General features: G+C 38.2%; 1 protein-coding gene across 4 annotated transcripts in view; it reads right to left on the reverse strand.

Moving 5' to 3' along the window:
- PLEKHH2 (pleckstrin homology, MyTH4 and FERM domain containing H2) overlaps window positions 1-16179 on the reverse strand; it is a 130099-nt gene that overhangs the window by 67058 nt on the left and 46862 nt on the right. For all 4 annotated transcript variants that reach the window (XR_010123107.1, XM_063648774.1, XM_054475166.2 and 1 more), the window contains exons 4-8: window positions 9795-9944; window positions 7947-8030; window positions 7237-7318; window positions 5103-5288; window positions 1834-2795 (exon numbers count right to left, since the gene is read on the reverse strand). Coding sequence is in view for 3 of the 4 variants with exons in the window: in XM_063648774.1 (XP_063504844.1) it covers window positions 1834-2795; window positions 5103-5288; window positions 7237-7318; window positions 7947-8030; window positions 9795-9944 (1464 nt within the window). In the remaining variant the exon portion in view is untranslated. The remainder of the gene's footprint in view (window positions 1-1833; window positions 2796-5102; window positions 5289-7236; window positions 7319-7946; window positions 8031-9794; window positions 9945-16179) is intronic.

A 16179-nucleotide genomic window follows, 5' to 3' on the forward strand; every position in this document is an offset into this window, starting at 1 on the left:
GTTTCAATTTCTCGCTGCCTAAAGTATAACATAATTGGAATTCCAGAGATTCACATGCCATTAATTTCCACTTTCCTGTGCTATCCAAAATTTAGTAATAAACTACAGAAGGTTTCATGTGGATATTGAAATAAAATGTCCTCTTGAAAGCAAATGAGAGCACATACATCTTGAGGTCTGAATTTATAATAGAAAAACATGTCCACCCTAATTCGCTTAAAACTGCATCAGTCACAAAATAAAAAATATAATAATAAAAGAACATGACTCCAAAAACCAAGAGTCCTGCAACCCAGATGTTTCTCTGGAGGCCAAAGGTTAAATTATGCCAGCATGTGAAGAAAAACTTAAATCTATAACAGATCATTTCAGGCCAGGTGCAGTGGCTCACGCCTGTAATCCTAGCACTTTGGGAGGCTGAGGTGGGTGGATCACCCGAAGTCAGGCGTTCAAGACCAGCCTAGCCAACATGGTGAAACCCCACCTCTACTAAAAATACAAAAAATTAGCCAGGTGTGGTGGTAAACGTCTGTAGTTCCAGCTACTTGGGAGGCTAAGGCAGGAGAATTGCCTGAACCTGGGAGGCAGGGGTTGCAATGAGCTGAGATGGCGCCATTGCACTCCAGCCTGGGAGACAACAGTGAAACTTCATCTCAAAAAATAAAAAATAAAATAAAATTAAACAGATCATTTCATTTTATTTCAAATATAGGAAGAATTTTTGTTTTCAGTCTAGCAATGTTATCCTACTAGCGGTCAATGTTTCAATGGAAGATTTTATCTGTTCTAGGTCTGTAGAAAGATGCTTTGGAAACCAATGGTTATATAAGCTCAAAAAGAAAATTAAATTTATCTTAAAGCCAATCAAATAATGACTAAGTTCAAAAACTGATAACTAACAAGAGTTAAGTGTCCCGGTTCAGAATTCACCCAAAATATCACAGTTAGGGGGAACTCTTCTTTCCTACCTCCAATGTTTCCTTCCACATGGAGGAACCTCCAGTAATTGAACACTGCTGATCCCTCTCCACCTATTCACTTTCCCTTCCCCAAGAAGAAGAGTGGCTTAATGTGATTGGTAAGCTGAGAAGGAGAAACTGGGCATGCAGAGCCTGGCAGCTTCCTCTCCCCTTTCTCTTGAGAAGTAGCTGCCTGCAGGAAACAACCATCTGTTCTGTTTTTTTGAGGTAGTAAGTTTTAGAGGGGCATGGCTTCACTAGCAGAATCCTGTGGTGTTCCAGGGCTTCCCGGGAACAGGTGAATCAATCCAGCTAATCTCAAAGTTCAGTATTAGAAAGCTCATTTGCCCACTAATTCTCTAAAATTAGTTTTATCAGTAAATAAGGCAATATCTTGATCTCCCATCTGTCTTGTCATTATCTTATTTCTCAATTGATTCAGAACTCAGTGAGGGAAGAGAAGAAGAAATTGTATTCTAAAAACTGGAAAATGTCAGAACAAAGCTGGATTTGAAAGGAAACAAGAAAAGAAAAAGTAAAACTTGAAAATAAGTGTGGACACTTTGGGAGGCCGAGGCAGGTGGATCACTTGAAGTCAGGAGTTCAAGACAAGCCTGGCCAACATGGCGAAACTCCGTCTCTACCAAAAATACAAAAGTTAGCCAGGCATGGTAGCGCATGCCTGTAGTCTCAGCTACTCAGGAGGCTGAGGCAGGAGAATCACTTGAACCCGGGAGGTGGAGGTCGCAGTGAGCTGAGATCGCGCCACTACACTCCAGCTTGGGTGACAGGGCGAGACTCCCTCTCAAAAAAAAAAAAAAAAGTGTTGAGAAAAAAACTACTGTGTATGTGTTACATGCGGCGATATAATTACCCAAGAAGGAAAACGGTGCAGGGGAGGAGTTGGAGGTTTGCTGCATGCCACCTTCTTTGCTGAGTCACAGTTTTCCTGGTCATCTGAATTTGGAGAGTCCAAGGAGTCATAGGAAAATAATCCATCATCACAACTCATGTCCATATTCTCTAAAACCTCTGTACTGTCACCATCAACTAGATCAAGATCAGTTTCCTGAGGTCTCAGTGGTCGTATCATGCTTATAGCATTTCTATTTGTACCAAACATCCTGTCGGAGCTTAACTGTGGCTGGCTTAAGTGCCTTTTGGCTAGTGCTACACTTATACTGAAAACATTAGGAATCCTTAACTTTGGGGGTGGCAGGTGTGATGAAGGCACTAATTGTGTTCCTTTTCCAGAGAGTGAGTTAGGATGCTTTGGCATTAAAGCTGGGGTCAAAATAGGGCTTGGGGTGTTGGCTTCACTCGATGAAGATGAATAATCGAGTCTCTGAGATTGAAATTTTTTATTCAGTTCATCCGAGGAACTATCTTGCTCCTTTTTACTTAATTCAGAATTTCCCTTTCCGAGAGGACTATTTAGAGCTTTCCACTGTGCCTCCTGCTGCCAAGAATATAGCTTCTTGTGTTCTGGTCTCTTTATGCCAAAAGTCTCTTCCTCAAATATAGAGCTGCTGTCATCAGATGCTGTCAGATACATTTCGCTCCCCATCCTGCTACACTGGACCCCTTCCTCAGATGTGTGACTGGAGAGCGTGGATGTGCATCTGGACTTGGATCTTCCTTTGCTCCCATCTTCCTCATCAGAGCTCCAGTCACTCACTGGAGCCCCAGAATTCTGGGAGATGCCACCATCTGTGGCAAAGCTTGTTCTTGTTTTCCGATTCTGTTCTGAGCCACAAGGGGTTTGATGCAATGTTCTCTGGCCTCTGTTGTTTTCTAGAACTTGGTTATCAACAGACTTTTCTGGAATTTCCATTTCTAGAAAAGGATACATCATATCAGCATGCTGCCCTTAAGAATATAATCTTTCTGTAGATTTAGCTTTATGTAGCCACACTGTAGAAATTGACACTGTAGAAATTTGCTGGGTGCAGTGGTGTGTACCTGTAGTCCCAGCTACTTGGGAGGCTGAGGCAGGATGATTGCTTGAGCCCAGGAGCTGAAGGCTGCAGTGAGCTATGATCAGCCACTGCACTCCAGCCTGGGTGACAGAGCAAGACCCTGCCTCTATTTTTTTTTAAAGGAATAAATCAAAAATTTCATACAAATAATTTACATTATCCTGTGTTAGTCTTATGTCTTTTTTAAACACAAGTTTTTGAAAACTATAAGCTTTATATAAAGCTCAGAGCCCTAACATGTCAATATAATAGTTTCCAAATTGGTTTTTACAAAAAAACATGTTGGGAAAAAAAAACTGAGTCTAAAGAGAGATAATAAAAGAAGCAAAATGTGAAACAGGGCAACCTTGACTATCAAAGAAAGCAATCACCAAAAAAATGAACAGCACGAATTCTATTTTAGAAGCAAAGAAAATGACACCTCCTTTCAACTAAATGTTTAAATTATAATGAAGTAAATTTAAGCATAATAAATACAAAGCTATAGTTTAATAAACAGACCTTGCACCAAACTTCGATACATTGAGATATACAAAATCATGAAGAAAATATAAACACAGAAAAGCTTTCCTTGCTCTACTTTTGGTTTAATCATAACTACAAAATGTGTTTTTATAATAAGAATAACACTCTTTAAAAATAGCTTTAGATATGGCTTTTTTTTTGTATAACATAATTAACAGAATGAACCATTGGCTTCATAAACAAGGAATTAAACTTTTAGACTGAAGTGTAGAAAAGAAACTTTGAAAACATGAAAACATAGACAGGACCTTCATAATCAAGGAACTAGAGGCTGAACAAATAAACTCTAAAATTTGGTATTAGGCAGATTGTTAAATTTGCAAATAAGCAAGAGCATCAGTGCAATTAACCTCAGCTGTACTCCACTATTAGAAAAAGGGAAGGAAATGAAAATGGCTTCTCAAAAGGCGAAAAAAAGATGCAAGTAGGCCGGGTGCAGTGGCTCACACCTGTAAATCCAGCACTTTTGGGAGGCCAAGGCTGGCGGATTGCTTGAGGCCAGGAGTTCAAGGCCAGCCTGGGCAACATGGTGAAACCCCGTCTCTATAAAAAATACAAAAATTAACTAGGCATGGTGGCATGTGTCTATAGTCCCGGCTACTAGGGATGCTGAGGTGGGAGGATCGCTTGAGTCTGGGAGGTCAAGGCCGCAGTGAGCTGTGATTGTGCCACTGCACTCCGGCCTGGGAGACAGAGTGAGATCCTGTCTCAAAAAAAAAAAAAAAAAAAAAAAAAGAGAGAGAGAAGAGAAGAGCAAAGCGAGTAATGGCATGAAAGCAAGGAGCAAAGGAGCCTTCGGAATGGAAAATGTATCATTTTCAGAATTTCATAACCAAGCATAGAGACAACTTTTACTGTTATACTTTTTCTCCTCTGGGGGAAGGAAGTTGGAGCTGAAAGTAGAGAGGATGAAAACTCAGGCCTCTCTAAAATATTTGGGGAAGGTCAACAAAAGTGATTGTGCTAGAGGTGGCAAAGCCAACAGCTACAACAAAGCAAAATTTAGAGAGATTTTTTTCTTTTTTTTGATAGAACCACTTCAAGACTAAAAGAAGAAGAGTAGAAATCTGTATACAGGACCAGGGTTTAAATATCTAGGAAAACATTTTCCTCTCTGAAGGATTAAAGGAAAATCAAAGAGTTATTAATTTATCCTCTAGGGTTTTTTTCTTTAGAAGTTTGCTATGCCAATGTTTAATTTCATGTGTAATATTAGGTAATGTTTTATATTTTAAATAATGTTTTATGTGTAATATTAAGTAATGTTTTATATTTTAAATAAATAATGAATAGGAAATTCACAGTTCTGATCTGAAACTCAGCTAAAACAAGTATAGCACCTTGCAGGTGGGACAGTAAACTTTTTAATTTTTAAATACCCACCTTCCACCTACAGCAGGAAAAAAAATATTATGAAGGAAAAATCAGTTTCTCCTATGCATCACTGGCAAAGACCCTCAGAAAACACAAAATAATTAGATACACAAGTTAAATGTTGTATTGCTCTTTAGAAACATTCTCATAAAACATCAAATTGTCAGAAAAAAATAAGGAAAATTAAGCTATATTTGGATTAATCTTAGCAAATGATTTTTCCTTTTTAAAAATGCCGAAGTCAATTCCTTTAGTCCATAAATACCTTCTACGTCTTTTCCTTCAGTGAACTCAGGTTCTTTTGACGATATCTTGCTCATTTCCTCAGATTTTACTACTTGAGGAGGACTCCTTGCTCGAGATAAAAAGCACCCAAAGGTCAAACTGCTCAGGCGCTGGCCTTCCGAAAGCTTTAGTGTAGAGACAGTGGATGACTTCTTTCCTTGAACTTCTACAACGTCGTTAATCAAAATTAAGATTTGAATTTTTTATAGGAGTTTGTTAAACATAGAACCAAGGCATATAAAAACTTGAACAAATCACTCTTTATGCCAGAAAAAAAGCCTAAAGTTCATCTTTATTGATGTATAATAACATGGAACCTTCAATGACAAGCATCACATCCCAATGTTTAAATTCTGTTTTACATATTTTGAATGTTCAAAATATTTTTAACTGGAGAAAGAAAAATATCTAATCCCTTTAAGAGTAGTTAGTTCTAAGCAACGACAAAACACAAACAGATTATAAATAACTAGAGAGCTCTAGCTTCCTGCAAAGTCAAGTATTGACAAATACCAGTTCAGCATTGGTAAAATTTGCACAGTATGCCACTGTGAAGAAAAAGAAACTGAGGTCCTGGTTGCCGAAATAACCAAAGAAACTTGGATCATCCTTGGGGCAACCATCCCATGATAACTGTAATGACTTTTGCTTATCTTAGTTTTCAGTCATGAGAAAAAAGTAGATGGGGAGGTTTGGTCTATGGTAACCACAATATAAAGAGCTTTAATCACTTCTTTAGAGAGAAAAAAAAAAGAGGAGATGAGTAAAGAATTTATACAGGTAGTGAAGTGATTAGGTCAGCATCTAATCATGAATTTAATTCATCTCTTGGACTTTTTTTTTTTTTTTTTTTTGAGACAGGGTGTCTCTTTGTTGCCCAGGCTGGAGTACAGTGGCATGATCATGGCTCACTGCAGCCTCAAACTCCCGGGCTCAAGTGATCCTCCCACCTCACCTCCTGAACCAGCCCCTAAGTAGCTGAGAGTATAGGTGTGTGCCACCATAGCCAGCTAATTAAAAAAAATTTTTTTTGTAGCGATGGGGTCTCACTATATTGCCAAGGCTGGTCTCAAACTCCTGGCCTCAAGCAGTCCTCTCACCTTGGCCTCCCAAAATGCTGGGATTACAGGAGTAAGCCACTGCGCCTGGCCCAGTGGCCCAGCCACAAGTTATAAATAATTTTGGAGATATATGTTTTTTTAAATAGACCAATCTCACCACTGATATTCTTGAGTTTATCAGCGGATTATCAATTGATTCTCCTAACTGACTGGATTCAAACCCTCATCTAGAAGATCCATATGGGGAAAGGATTAGAACACTGGTGATCCATGAACAAACTGAGTTATGACATTTGCATGCAAGTAACCACCAGCTCAGGCATCTAAGAACACACAGAAGTGCCTCAGAGCTGCCCTCAATTAATGCCAAGTTCAATAATGTGTTCAGCATGTGTGATGCCAAGAAACCTCCTCCAAAGTGTTCAATGCAGCTACAAATGTATATCTGTGACTCCCCTAATCTCCAATAAAAGGTCTATTCTCTAAGGCCAAAATTCAAGTCTTCTTGGACTTTTGGAGTGCATGTCTCTCTGATACAACTACCTCTAACTCACTATCTTGTGTGGTAAAGTCCCACGTGTTCTTTCAAGAAAACAGGGAGATACAGCACTACATCACTTAGAAGGAGTAAAATGTCCTCACCATTAGAGATTGGTACCCATCATCCATGATGTCTGACCTCCCAGGCTAATGTCTCTGTGCCGTACTTTTAGCAAGCTGGACTCTCTGAAACTTAGTTTGGTTCTAAAAAGTGTACCAATGGAAGGCCTCTTAGAATAGAGAGAGGCAAAGTTAGTATTTGGTCATGTTTTTCTGATCTACGTAATGACAACTTTGGTAGACATCATCAATTCCATCTCTTTTTTGCCTTCCATTTTCAGACCCAACATTCACTTGAATGCAGGAGTTCTGGTCTGTTTAGAAATTCTCTTTCATTTTATGACAACAGCTTCTTGGATGACATCCATAACTGCATCTTTAAAACATCAAAAAAAGTAAAAGCCTATATAGTCAAATAAATCCAACTAAGCTATCTTAGTAAAGTATTTGTACCTTGTAGTTTTGACTGCATTGTTCTTATCTCTTCAGTTTGGTTTTGGTTGATCAAACGAAGATTCTGATTCTCCAATTCCAGCTAAAAGAACATAATGGTATTCTTTTCATATAGAGATAACATTATAAAAATGTACTAATAAATTATAATATTAGAAAATGTTAATATTTAGTTTCTCTACATGTGTAAGCAAAATACAAAGGAAATGATAAACAAATCTCAGATTAATTTGTCAGAATAGTCTATCAACCTAGATAATTACGGTATCAATATTTATATTTTTCAGAACTAAGAGTTTTAAATGTTTTCACCCCTTATGCCTTTTCCACTGTAAAATTATTTTAAAGGAAACTATTTCAGCTTTAAACTGCCATAGAAATGAAAATGTGTGCTTCTCAGCTACCAAATACATTAATTTTATGAGATATAGACGTATGTCCTATTATTATTTGAAATTAATTAGAGCTAAAATTAACTTATTAGAATAAAGTTATTCACACTGATCATCATGAGTCTATTAATATGTTTAATTTTTAAAATACACTGGATATTAAAATGAAAGCTACCTATATCTTGTTTATCAAAAGACAGCAGTATCACCAACCGATCAAAATTTTTTGTTTTACTCAGAGTAATCACATATTCTGATGATGTATCAATTCAAAAGAAGTAAAAGGTAAAGAAAAGGAAAACATATAGCAATACATACCTCATTTAACTTAACTGTTACCCATTCTTTGATCTTAGCTGCTTTCTCTTCTATTATTTTAGCTTCTTGTATTCTTATTTGTTTCTGAAATAACAATAGCAATTTGTTTAGTTCAAACATAAACTCAATGGTCTGGAAATGTTATACCATACATATACAAGGCAAATCCACTTAAAACTTGTTTCCAAGTTACTATATCTACTTTCAAATTACCAAATAGATTTTTAAAAGAAAAAATTACTCAGTAGATACAATAAGAAACCACAAAGCCACATGCATGTATTACTAGTTTTAACAACCGCTATTCTCTTTCTCTGAACGATCATACACTGAAGTCAATCCACTGAATTTATCAACAAAATAAGCCACTTCTGGAAATGGTCTAGGATTTAGGGGTCAACCACGTTGGGGAGAAGAGAATAAGACTCTCCTTAGGGGCATGGCTTTTTTTTCCCCCTCAAATACTAGCTTTCAAAGATCCAAGAAAAATAAACCTAGTGAAATTCTAGCTCTCATTTACCAGCCTTAAAATCTGGTTATGGTCACAAAACTACTGAGAATGTGTTTACCAAATAAATCACAATAGGCAGGGTCTAGGGGTGGTAGAAAGCTGAAAACCACTGACCTAAAGAAACACTGGTCTTTATCAAGAAATGGGAAAAAAATGCTGAAAATAAACAACACATTTAACAAAATGATTTCATAGTGGTCATATCTAAATGATGTTAAGTGACCATTAAGTACATAACCCCAATGCAATTTTTTCCTTTTTTTTTTTTTTGAGATGGAGTCTCGCTCTGTCACCCAGGCTGGAATACAGTGGCGCAATCTCGGCTCAATGCAAGCTCTGCCTCCCGGGTTCACGCCATTCTCCTGCCTCAGCCTCCCAAGTAGCTGGGACTACAGGCGCCCGCCACCACTCCTGGATAATTTTTTGTACTTTTAGTAGAGACGGGGTTTCACCATGTTAGCCAGGATGGTCTTGATCTCCTGACCTCGTGATCCGCCTGCCTCAGCCTCCCAAAGTGCTGGGATTACAGGTGTGACTAATACATTTTTTAAACTAGGTTACTTGATTCCAATAAAGTGGTTCAAAAATGGTGTACACATTTCTAAGCAGAAGGATTGGCATCAAATATAAATATTTAAAATGTAATGTTCTATAAACATTTCCAACATTCTAACAATCTGAAGCAAAGATTGGTTGCAAACAATTTACGGACATACCTACTGATAACCAAATGTTCCAACTTAAACACTACATTTAAACTCTAACGTCTGGCTGGGCACAGTGGCTTGTGCCTGTAATCCCAGCAGGTTGGGAGGCTGAGATGGGCGGATCACCTGAGGTCAGGAGTTCAAGACCAGCCTGGCCAACATGGCAAAACCCTGTCTCTTCTTAAAAAAAATACAAAAATTAGCTGGGTGTCGTGGTGTATGCCCGTAGTCCCAGCTACTCGGGAGGCTGAGGCACAAGAATCACTTGAACCTGTTGGTTGGGGGTGGAGTTGCAGAGGTTGCGGTGAGCTGAGATCGAGCCGCTGCACTCCAGCCTGGGTGACAGAGGGAGACTCTGTCTCAAATAAATAAATAAACTCAAATGTTTGAATATTAACGAGCATTCTCACATCCAAAAAGTGTTAGATCTTGCCTTGGAATCACTCTGAACTTAAAGGAATGCCATTTTACTTGCACCTTTCACCAATAAATGTGATGCAATCCTATGGGTTGACCGAATAAGCAATATTTCTCCCCAAATATAGAAATTTAGACTCTCTCTTTTTAATCTTTGTGATTATGCACAAATGAGTGCACACACTTAGAACTCTTTATCAAATTCTTCCTAACCTGCTCTTCAAGTTGCAATTCCAAGTTTTGAATGATGTCATCTTTTTCCTGTATTAGCGACTCCAGATCTTGACACTTATTATATAATCTTGTCTCTGATTCACTGGTTTGAATATTAGCTGCTTTTAATTTATCTTCCATAACTTGTACCTAAATTCAAAGGATAAAATATTAAAATTGTGTGTGTACTCAGGTTATCACAGTATTAAACCTAGAATTTTACCTTAATATTATGTAGATTCCTAAAAGACTTCAAAAAGGAAAATATTAAACAGCAAGGTTTAATGTATTTAATGATTATAAAGTCTGAAGCCTATTTCACCAAGTGGTGTTACCTTGGAGGTACATACAAACATAAGAAATTCTCAGAATATTGCTATCATATAAAGTAATGTACATGTTTCCTAGAGTGATGACAATATGCAAAGTGTTTATATGAGTATAGAAACAGAAAGTTTCCAGCCCTCATTTTTTCATATTTTAAACAAAGAGTATACATTAAGACAGGTGAGTGGTGAGATGAGACCCAGACTGGATGGCCTGGTATAATAATGTATTATGGGAAAAAACTTGAACTTAAGTGAAAAAGAAACATATACACAATGGAAAGGGGGGGTGGGGAAACAACCTTAAAGCCCCAAATGATGGAATCATAAAAAATAAAAATGTATTAGAGTCTAGATATAGGTAGGAGAGTGCACTCAATGAGTGCACTCAATGAGGGCTTCTTGATTCCTTCATTTAACAAATATTCACTGAAAACCTGCCAAGTGCCTGGCTTATTCCAGGCCCTGAGAAAGCATCAGCAAATAAACTAGACCCCCCAATCTCTGCCTGCATAGAAGTTACATTCTATGCCTGGCACAGTGGCTCACACCTGTAATCCCAGCACTTTGGGAGGCCGAGGCAGGCAGATAGCTTGAGTCCAGGAGTTCAAGAAATTAATTCTAGTGGGTAAGAGAGATCACAAATATAACAAATATGTTTTTTTAAAAAAAGAACAGTACTTTACATTACTCAGGTGATAATGATAGAGGCAGGAGGCAGACAAATGCCTAGGCAGATGGGGCAGGTCCCCGGTGAAATCCAACCTTCAAGCTGGAAACAGTCCCCAGTAAATCTTTGAACCAGATTGAGAACCTGCCTTCCTGTTTGGCACACTTTCTTTCGATTGATCCCCATCCTTCACCTATTTTACATATACCTACCCTTTCCTAATTGGTTTTCTACACTATCATGCCCACTTTTGAGTGATATCTTTACTTTAACCTTTTTTGCATACTCACAAGCCAATCAGCACGCACTCCCTATTCTGAGCCCATAAAAAGCCCCGGGCTCAGCCATATTGGGAATTCTCCTGCGTCGGGTGGGGGGATCACCCCCCGCGTCCCCTCTCCACTAAAAGCTGTTTCATCGTGCAATAAAACTTCCTGCCTTGCTCATTCTTTGAGTGTTGGTGCGACTACTTCTTCCTGGTCGTGAGACAAGAACCCAGATCTAGCTGAGCTAAGAAGCAAAAAATCCTGCATAAATAAGGGTAATGAGAAAAGAACAGAACAGGGTAAAAGAAGACTGAGTGTGTGGCTGGAGGTTGAGTGGTGCTGCAAGTTTAATATCTAAGACAGATGGGTCCTGCTTGGATATTCTGTGAAACACATCCAGGCATATAAAATCTCGGAAAGGCATATCTGTGTATTGTGTTTACCAACCTACATGGATTATATAAGTCTATTCAACTCATAGTAAAGTTTAGATTTTCCTATCGCCACCTTTTAGTTGTCACTTTTCTCTCCTTTAGTTCTCACTTTGACTCACAAACTTGATCCTTGATTGTAGATGGTCTAGTTGATTGGATGCCTCAGCAGAAACTTCACAAGGAGATCCAAATAACAGATGTTTGAGATGTTAATTGTAGTAAGAAGGAAAATAAAGTATTGGGTACTGTATACAATATTAAGACTTTCATTCTATATACTCCAAATAGGTAAGAATATAATTTTAGCAATGTTTCAGATTATAGGGGCAAAGAGAAAAAAATAATGTGAAAGCATTTGAGAAATCAAAGATGACAGTTAAGATGAAAATCTGAAATTATTAAAAACACTTCTGAAAAGTCACAATGAATCCTTACTTAAAGCTAAAAAATATTTGACTAATGAGGGTTCTCTCCTGAAAAGGTATAAAGGTTAGTTTGGATTTATTTTTTTTAACCATGAATGCCAGGTTTCATCTGTGGGTTCACTGCATAAACATAAATCAACTCAGATGCCAAAACTATTCTATTTAAATACCAACCACATGGCTGGAAACTAGGAAAATCAAAGCAGATCAAAAAAAAAAAAAGTAGAAGAAGAAGAAAAATGTATTCCACTATCCAAATGACAATTTAAGTTACCTTAGATTCTAAGAAATATAGTGGGCTTTCTGCATGAGTTGAAGGACAAAGATCTGTATCAAGGACAAAGGTCTGCATCAGAAATGATGTCATGCAAAACTGCCCAAGCAGGACAGACAGCTGGACAGTAATCTTAAGATGGTATAGCTATAGCCAGTTCCACATACGGCATTCTGTAGCTGAGGAAGCAGGGAGAGAGGAGCAGAGCCCAAGTCCAAAATGATAGTTCTCCTCTGGGCACAGAGTAATAGAAGTAACCCTCAAGAAAAACAAAAGTAACTGAGTAAGAATAAAAATAAACACTACCAGACCTACATCTAGTGTCCCTTTATTAAGTTAAAGAAAGCCACCCTACGGACATTGAGTTGCCACATAAAATAGTCCTATTATTGCTTAGGAAAGGTCTCTAGACCTGAAAAACTATGGTTTGGAACTACTCTTTTACCCTGAATAACACATTCAATTTGGAAGTTGTTACTATATGAATGAATGCTACAGAGCTCCTTGGATGCATCCTTGCTGTCTGAAGCTCTTTAATTCCACCATTACTTTTAGACAAACAATCTTCCTAGGCAAGAAAAATATTGGCAAAAGGGGCAAAATCTCTTAGAGAAAGAGACCACAAAGTAGTTAGAAGCAACCTACTTACCAACTGGTCCTATTAAGACCAAGTTCTGTAGACAGGATTCAGCCTTTCTTGGTAATTAATATGAATAAGAGGTCTACAGAAAAGCTAAGAGGTCCACAGAAAAGCCAAGATGCCTTTTAAAACATCTCACCACAACCATATGGAAAATAGCTCACTTGTTTTTCCATTCATTTAACCAGAACCGTTTAAGAATTTTAACTACTCAGAGACTGGCCAATAACAAACTCCTGTGAATTCAAATTGGTTGTTAAATAAACCCTCACAAATGTGTATACACAGATAGCCTCCAGTGTGGAATGCTTCGTGTTTTTAGGCTACTTTGCTTCTTTACTTCTAGGAGAGCCTCTGATTGTATCCACCCACCTCAGCACACTCCTCACCCACTTCCCCCAAACCTTCTTGATCCCAAGGTCCCTAAATTCCTGTTCAGCAAAGGGTTAACTCAGTAGACTTGGGGTGTATAGATCCTCCACATTCCAAAGAAAGGACTGGTCCTTCACTGGCTCTTGGGAGACAATCTCTGATGCCCTGGAATATCTTGACTGTTAAGGCTGCCTTTGTATTAATATAGCTGAGATCTTGGGCCACAGCACATAGTTTATGCTAATGGTGTGACTTATGGTGAGTGCCTGTTTTTGTGTTTGCCTGGGGCCCTGGGCCAAAATATATCAGTCTGATCTCTGGGTGGGCTGGAGACTGACTAAGATCAGTCAGGTGGATATTTCAGGCCTACATGACTGACCTCTAATAAAAATCCTTGACACCAAGACTTGAGTAAGCTTATTTGTTGGCAATATTTCATACATGTTGTCACACATTGATGGGAGGATTAAGTGCATCCCTGTGCAACTCCACAGCAGAAAGACAACTGGAAGCTCATACCTGATTTCTCCTGGACACCACTCTATGTGCTCTTTTCCTTTGTTGATTTTAATCTGTATCTTTTCACTGTAATAAACAGTGACCATGAGCAGAACAGCTTTTCTGGGTCCCATGAGTTATTCTAGCAAATCACTGAACCAAGAGTACTGTTGGGGATCCCAATACAGCTTCCAGGGCTATTTTCCATAGGAGAAAGCAGGATCTGCAAATATTACTCCCATTGTAATTATTCATATCACTATTTCCTTCTTCCCATTTCTAACCTCATTCCTGTCCACTATACATAATCAAGATGTGACTGTATTTTTAAGAGGGGGTTGAAAGTTTCTATTTCTATATATAAATTGCTGTGGCATGACAAAGATTCCTGATTGTTTCCAAATAGAATGACAAAAGAAATTGTTTAGAGTATTTTAAATCCCTGACTACTTTCCAGTTACTTAAAATTTACTTGTTGATTTGTTTAGATTTGTTTAGATTTGTTTAGATTGTTTAGATTCATACAATAACAACTTCCTTATAGATTCTGGATATTAGACCGTTGTTGGATGCATAGTTGGTGAATATTTTCTCCCATTCTGTAGGCTGTATGTTTACTCTGTTGATAGTTTCTCTTGCTGTGCAGAAGCTATGGGCAAAGGACATGAACAGACACTTCTCAAAAGAAGACACAGGCTGGGTGTGGTGGCTCATGCCTGTAGTCCCAACACTTTGGGAGGCCAAGGAGGGAGGACAGCTTGAGCCCAGGAGTTTGAGACCAGCCTGGGCAAAAGAGTGAGAACGCATCTCTACAAAAAAATTTGTAAAATATTAGCTGAGTGTAGTGGCACATGCCTCTGGTCCCAGCTACTCAAAAGGCCGAAGTGGGAGAATCACTTGAGCCTGGGAGGTCAAGGCTGCAGAGAGCCATGATCATGCTGCTGCACTCCAGCCTGGGCAACAGAGAAAGACCCTGTCTTGAAAAAAAAAAATTAAATAAAACAAAAGAAGATATACAAGCAGCCAAGAAACATAAGAAAAAATGCTCATCATTGCTAATCATCAGAGAAATGCAAATCAAACAATAATGAGATACCATTTCACACCAATCAGAATGACTATTATTAAAAAATTAAAAAATAACAGATGCTGGCAATGCTGTGGAGAAATGGGAACACTTATACACTGTTGGTGGGAATGTAAATTAGTTCAGCCACTATAAAAAGCAGTCAGAGGTTTCTCAAAGAAACAGAAGTACCATTTGACCCAGCAATCTAGTTACTGGGTATATAGTCAAAGGAAAATAAATCATTCTACCAAAAAAGACACATGCACTTCTATGTTTATCAGAGTGCAATTCACAATAGCAAAGACATGGAATCAACCAAGGTGCCTATCAATGGTGAGTTAGAAAAAGAAAATGTGGTATATATACACCAGGGAATACTACACTGCCATAAAAAAGAATGAGATCAGGTCCTTTGTAGCAACATGGATGCAATTGGAGGTCATTATCCTAAGAGAATTAATGCAGGAACTGAAAACTAAATACCACATGCTCTCACTTATAAGTGGGAGCTAAACATTAAATACACAAGGGCATAAAGATGGGAACAACAGACACTGAGGACTATGAGACAGGGAGCAAGAGATGCGGACACGGGCTGAAAAACTATTGGGTACTATGTTCACTGCCTGGGAGATGGAATCATCCATATCCCAAACCTCAGCATCATGCAATATAACCATGTAGCGAACCTGCATATGTACCCTCTGAGTGTAAAATAACAGTTAAAATTATTTTTAAATATATATATATATATGAGAAGGGGGGACATGGCCAGATATAAGGCTGTAAATAAGGAGAGGAACACACGGATCTTTGCACGTCATGCTACACTACTTGGATGGGATCTCATAAGAAAGGGAAGGCCATATGTTTATAAAATATCTTTTTAAAGCTTCTCAGAAAACTTGAACTCAAGAATGTGTCAAAATTTACTGACATGTTATCAGGGAAATCAGCAAGTTGATTATAATTTTTATATGTTTACTGCAAATTAATTAATAATTCTAATCACATTTACAACACAATTATTTTGGCATAGTACTCCATGATTATAAAGTAGGATTCTTCTTGCAGAAGTTGAAAAGCAAGATCACTAAATAATTTGCTTTCCATATAATGAAGGGTGGGCCTCATATAGCAAAGGATTGCAATGTAATATCCATTACAAGGTCATGGATATTAGAATGACTGAGCAGTATTGATTTATTAAGAGTCAAAAATGACTTCAGGCCAGGCACAGTGGCTCATGCCTGTAATTCCAACACTTTAGGGGGCCAAGGTAGGCGGATCACCTGAGGTCAGGAGTTTGAGACCAGCCTGACCAACATGATGAAACACCGTCTCTACTATAAATACAAAAATTAGCCAGGCGTGGTGGCATGTGCCTGTATTCCCAGCTACTCGGGAGGTG

Source organism: Pongo pygmaeus, chromosome 12 (genome assembly GCF_028885625.2).
Source record: "Pongo pygmaeus isolate AG05252 chromosome 12, NHGRI_mPonPyg2-v2.0_pri, whole genome shotgun sequence".
Lineage (NCBI taxonomy): Eukaryota > Metazoa > Chordata > Mammalia > Primates > Hominidae > Pongo > Pongo pygmaeus.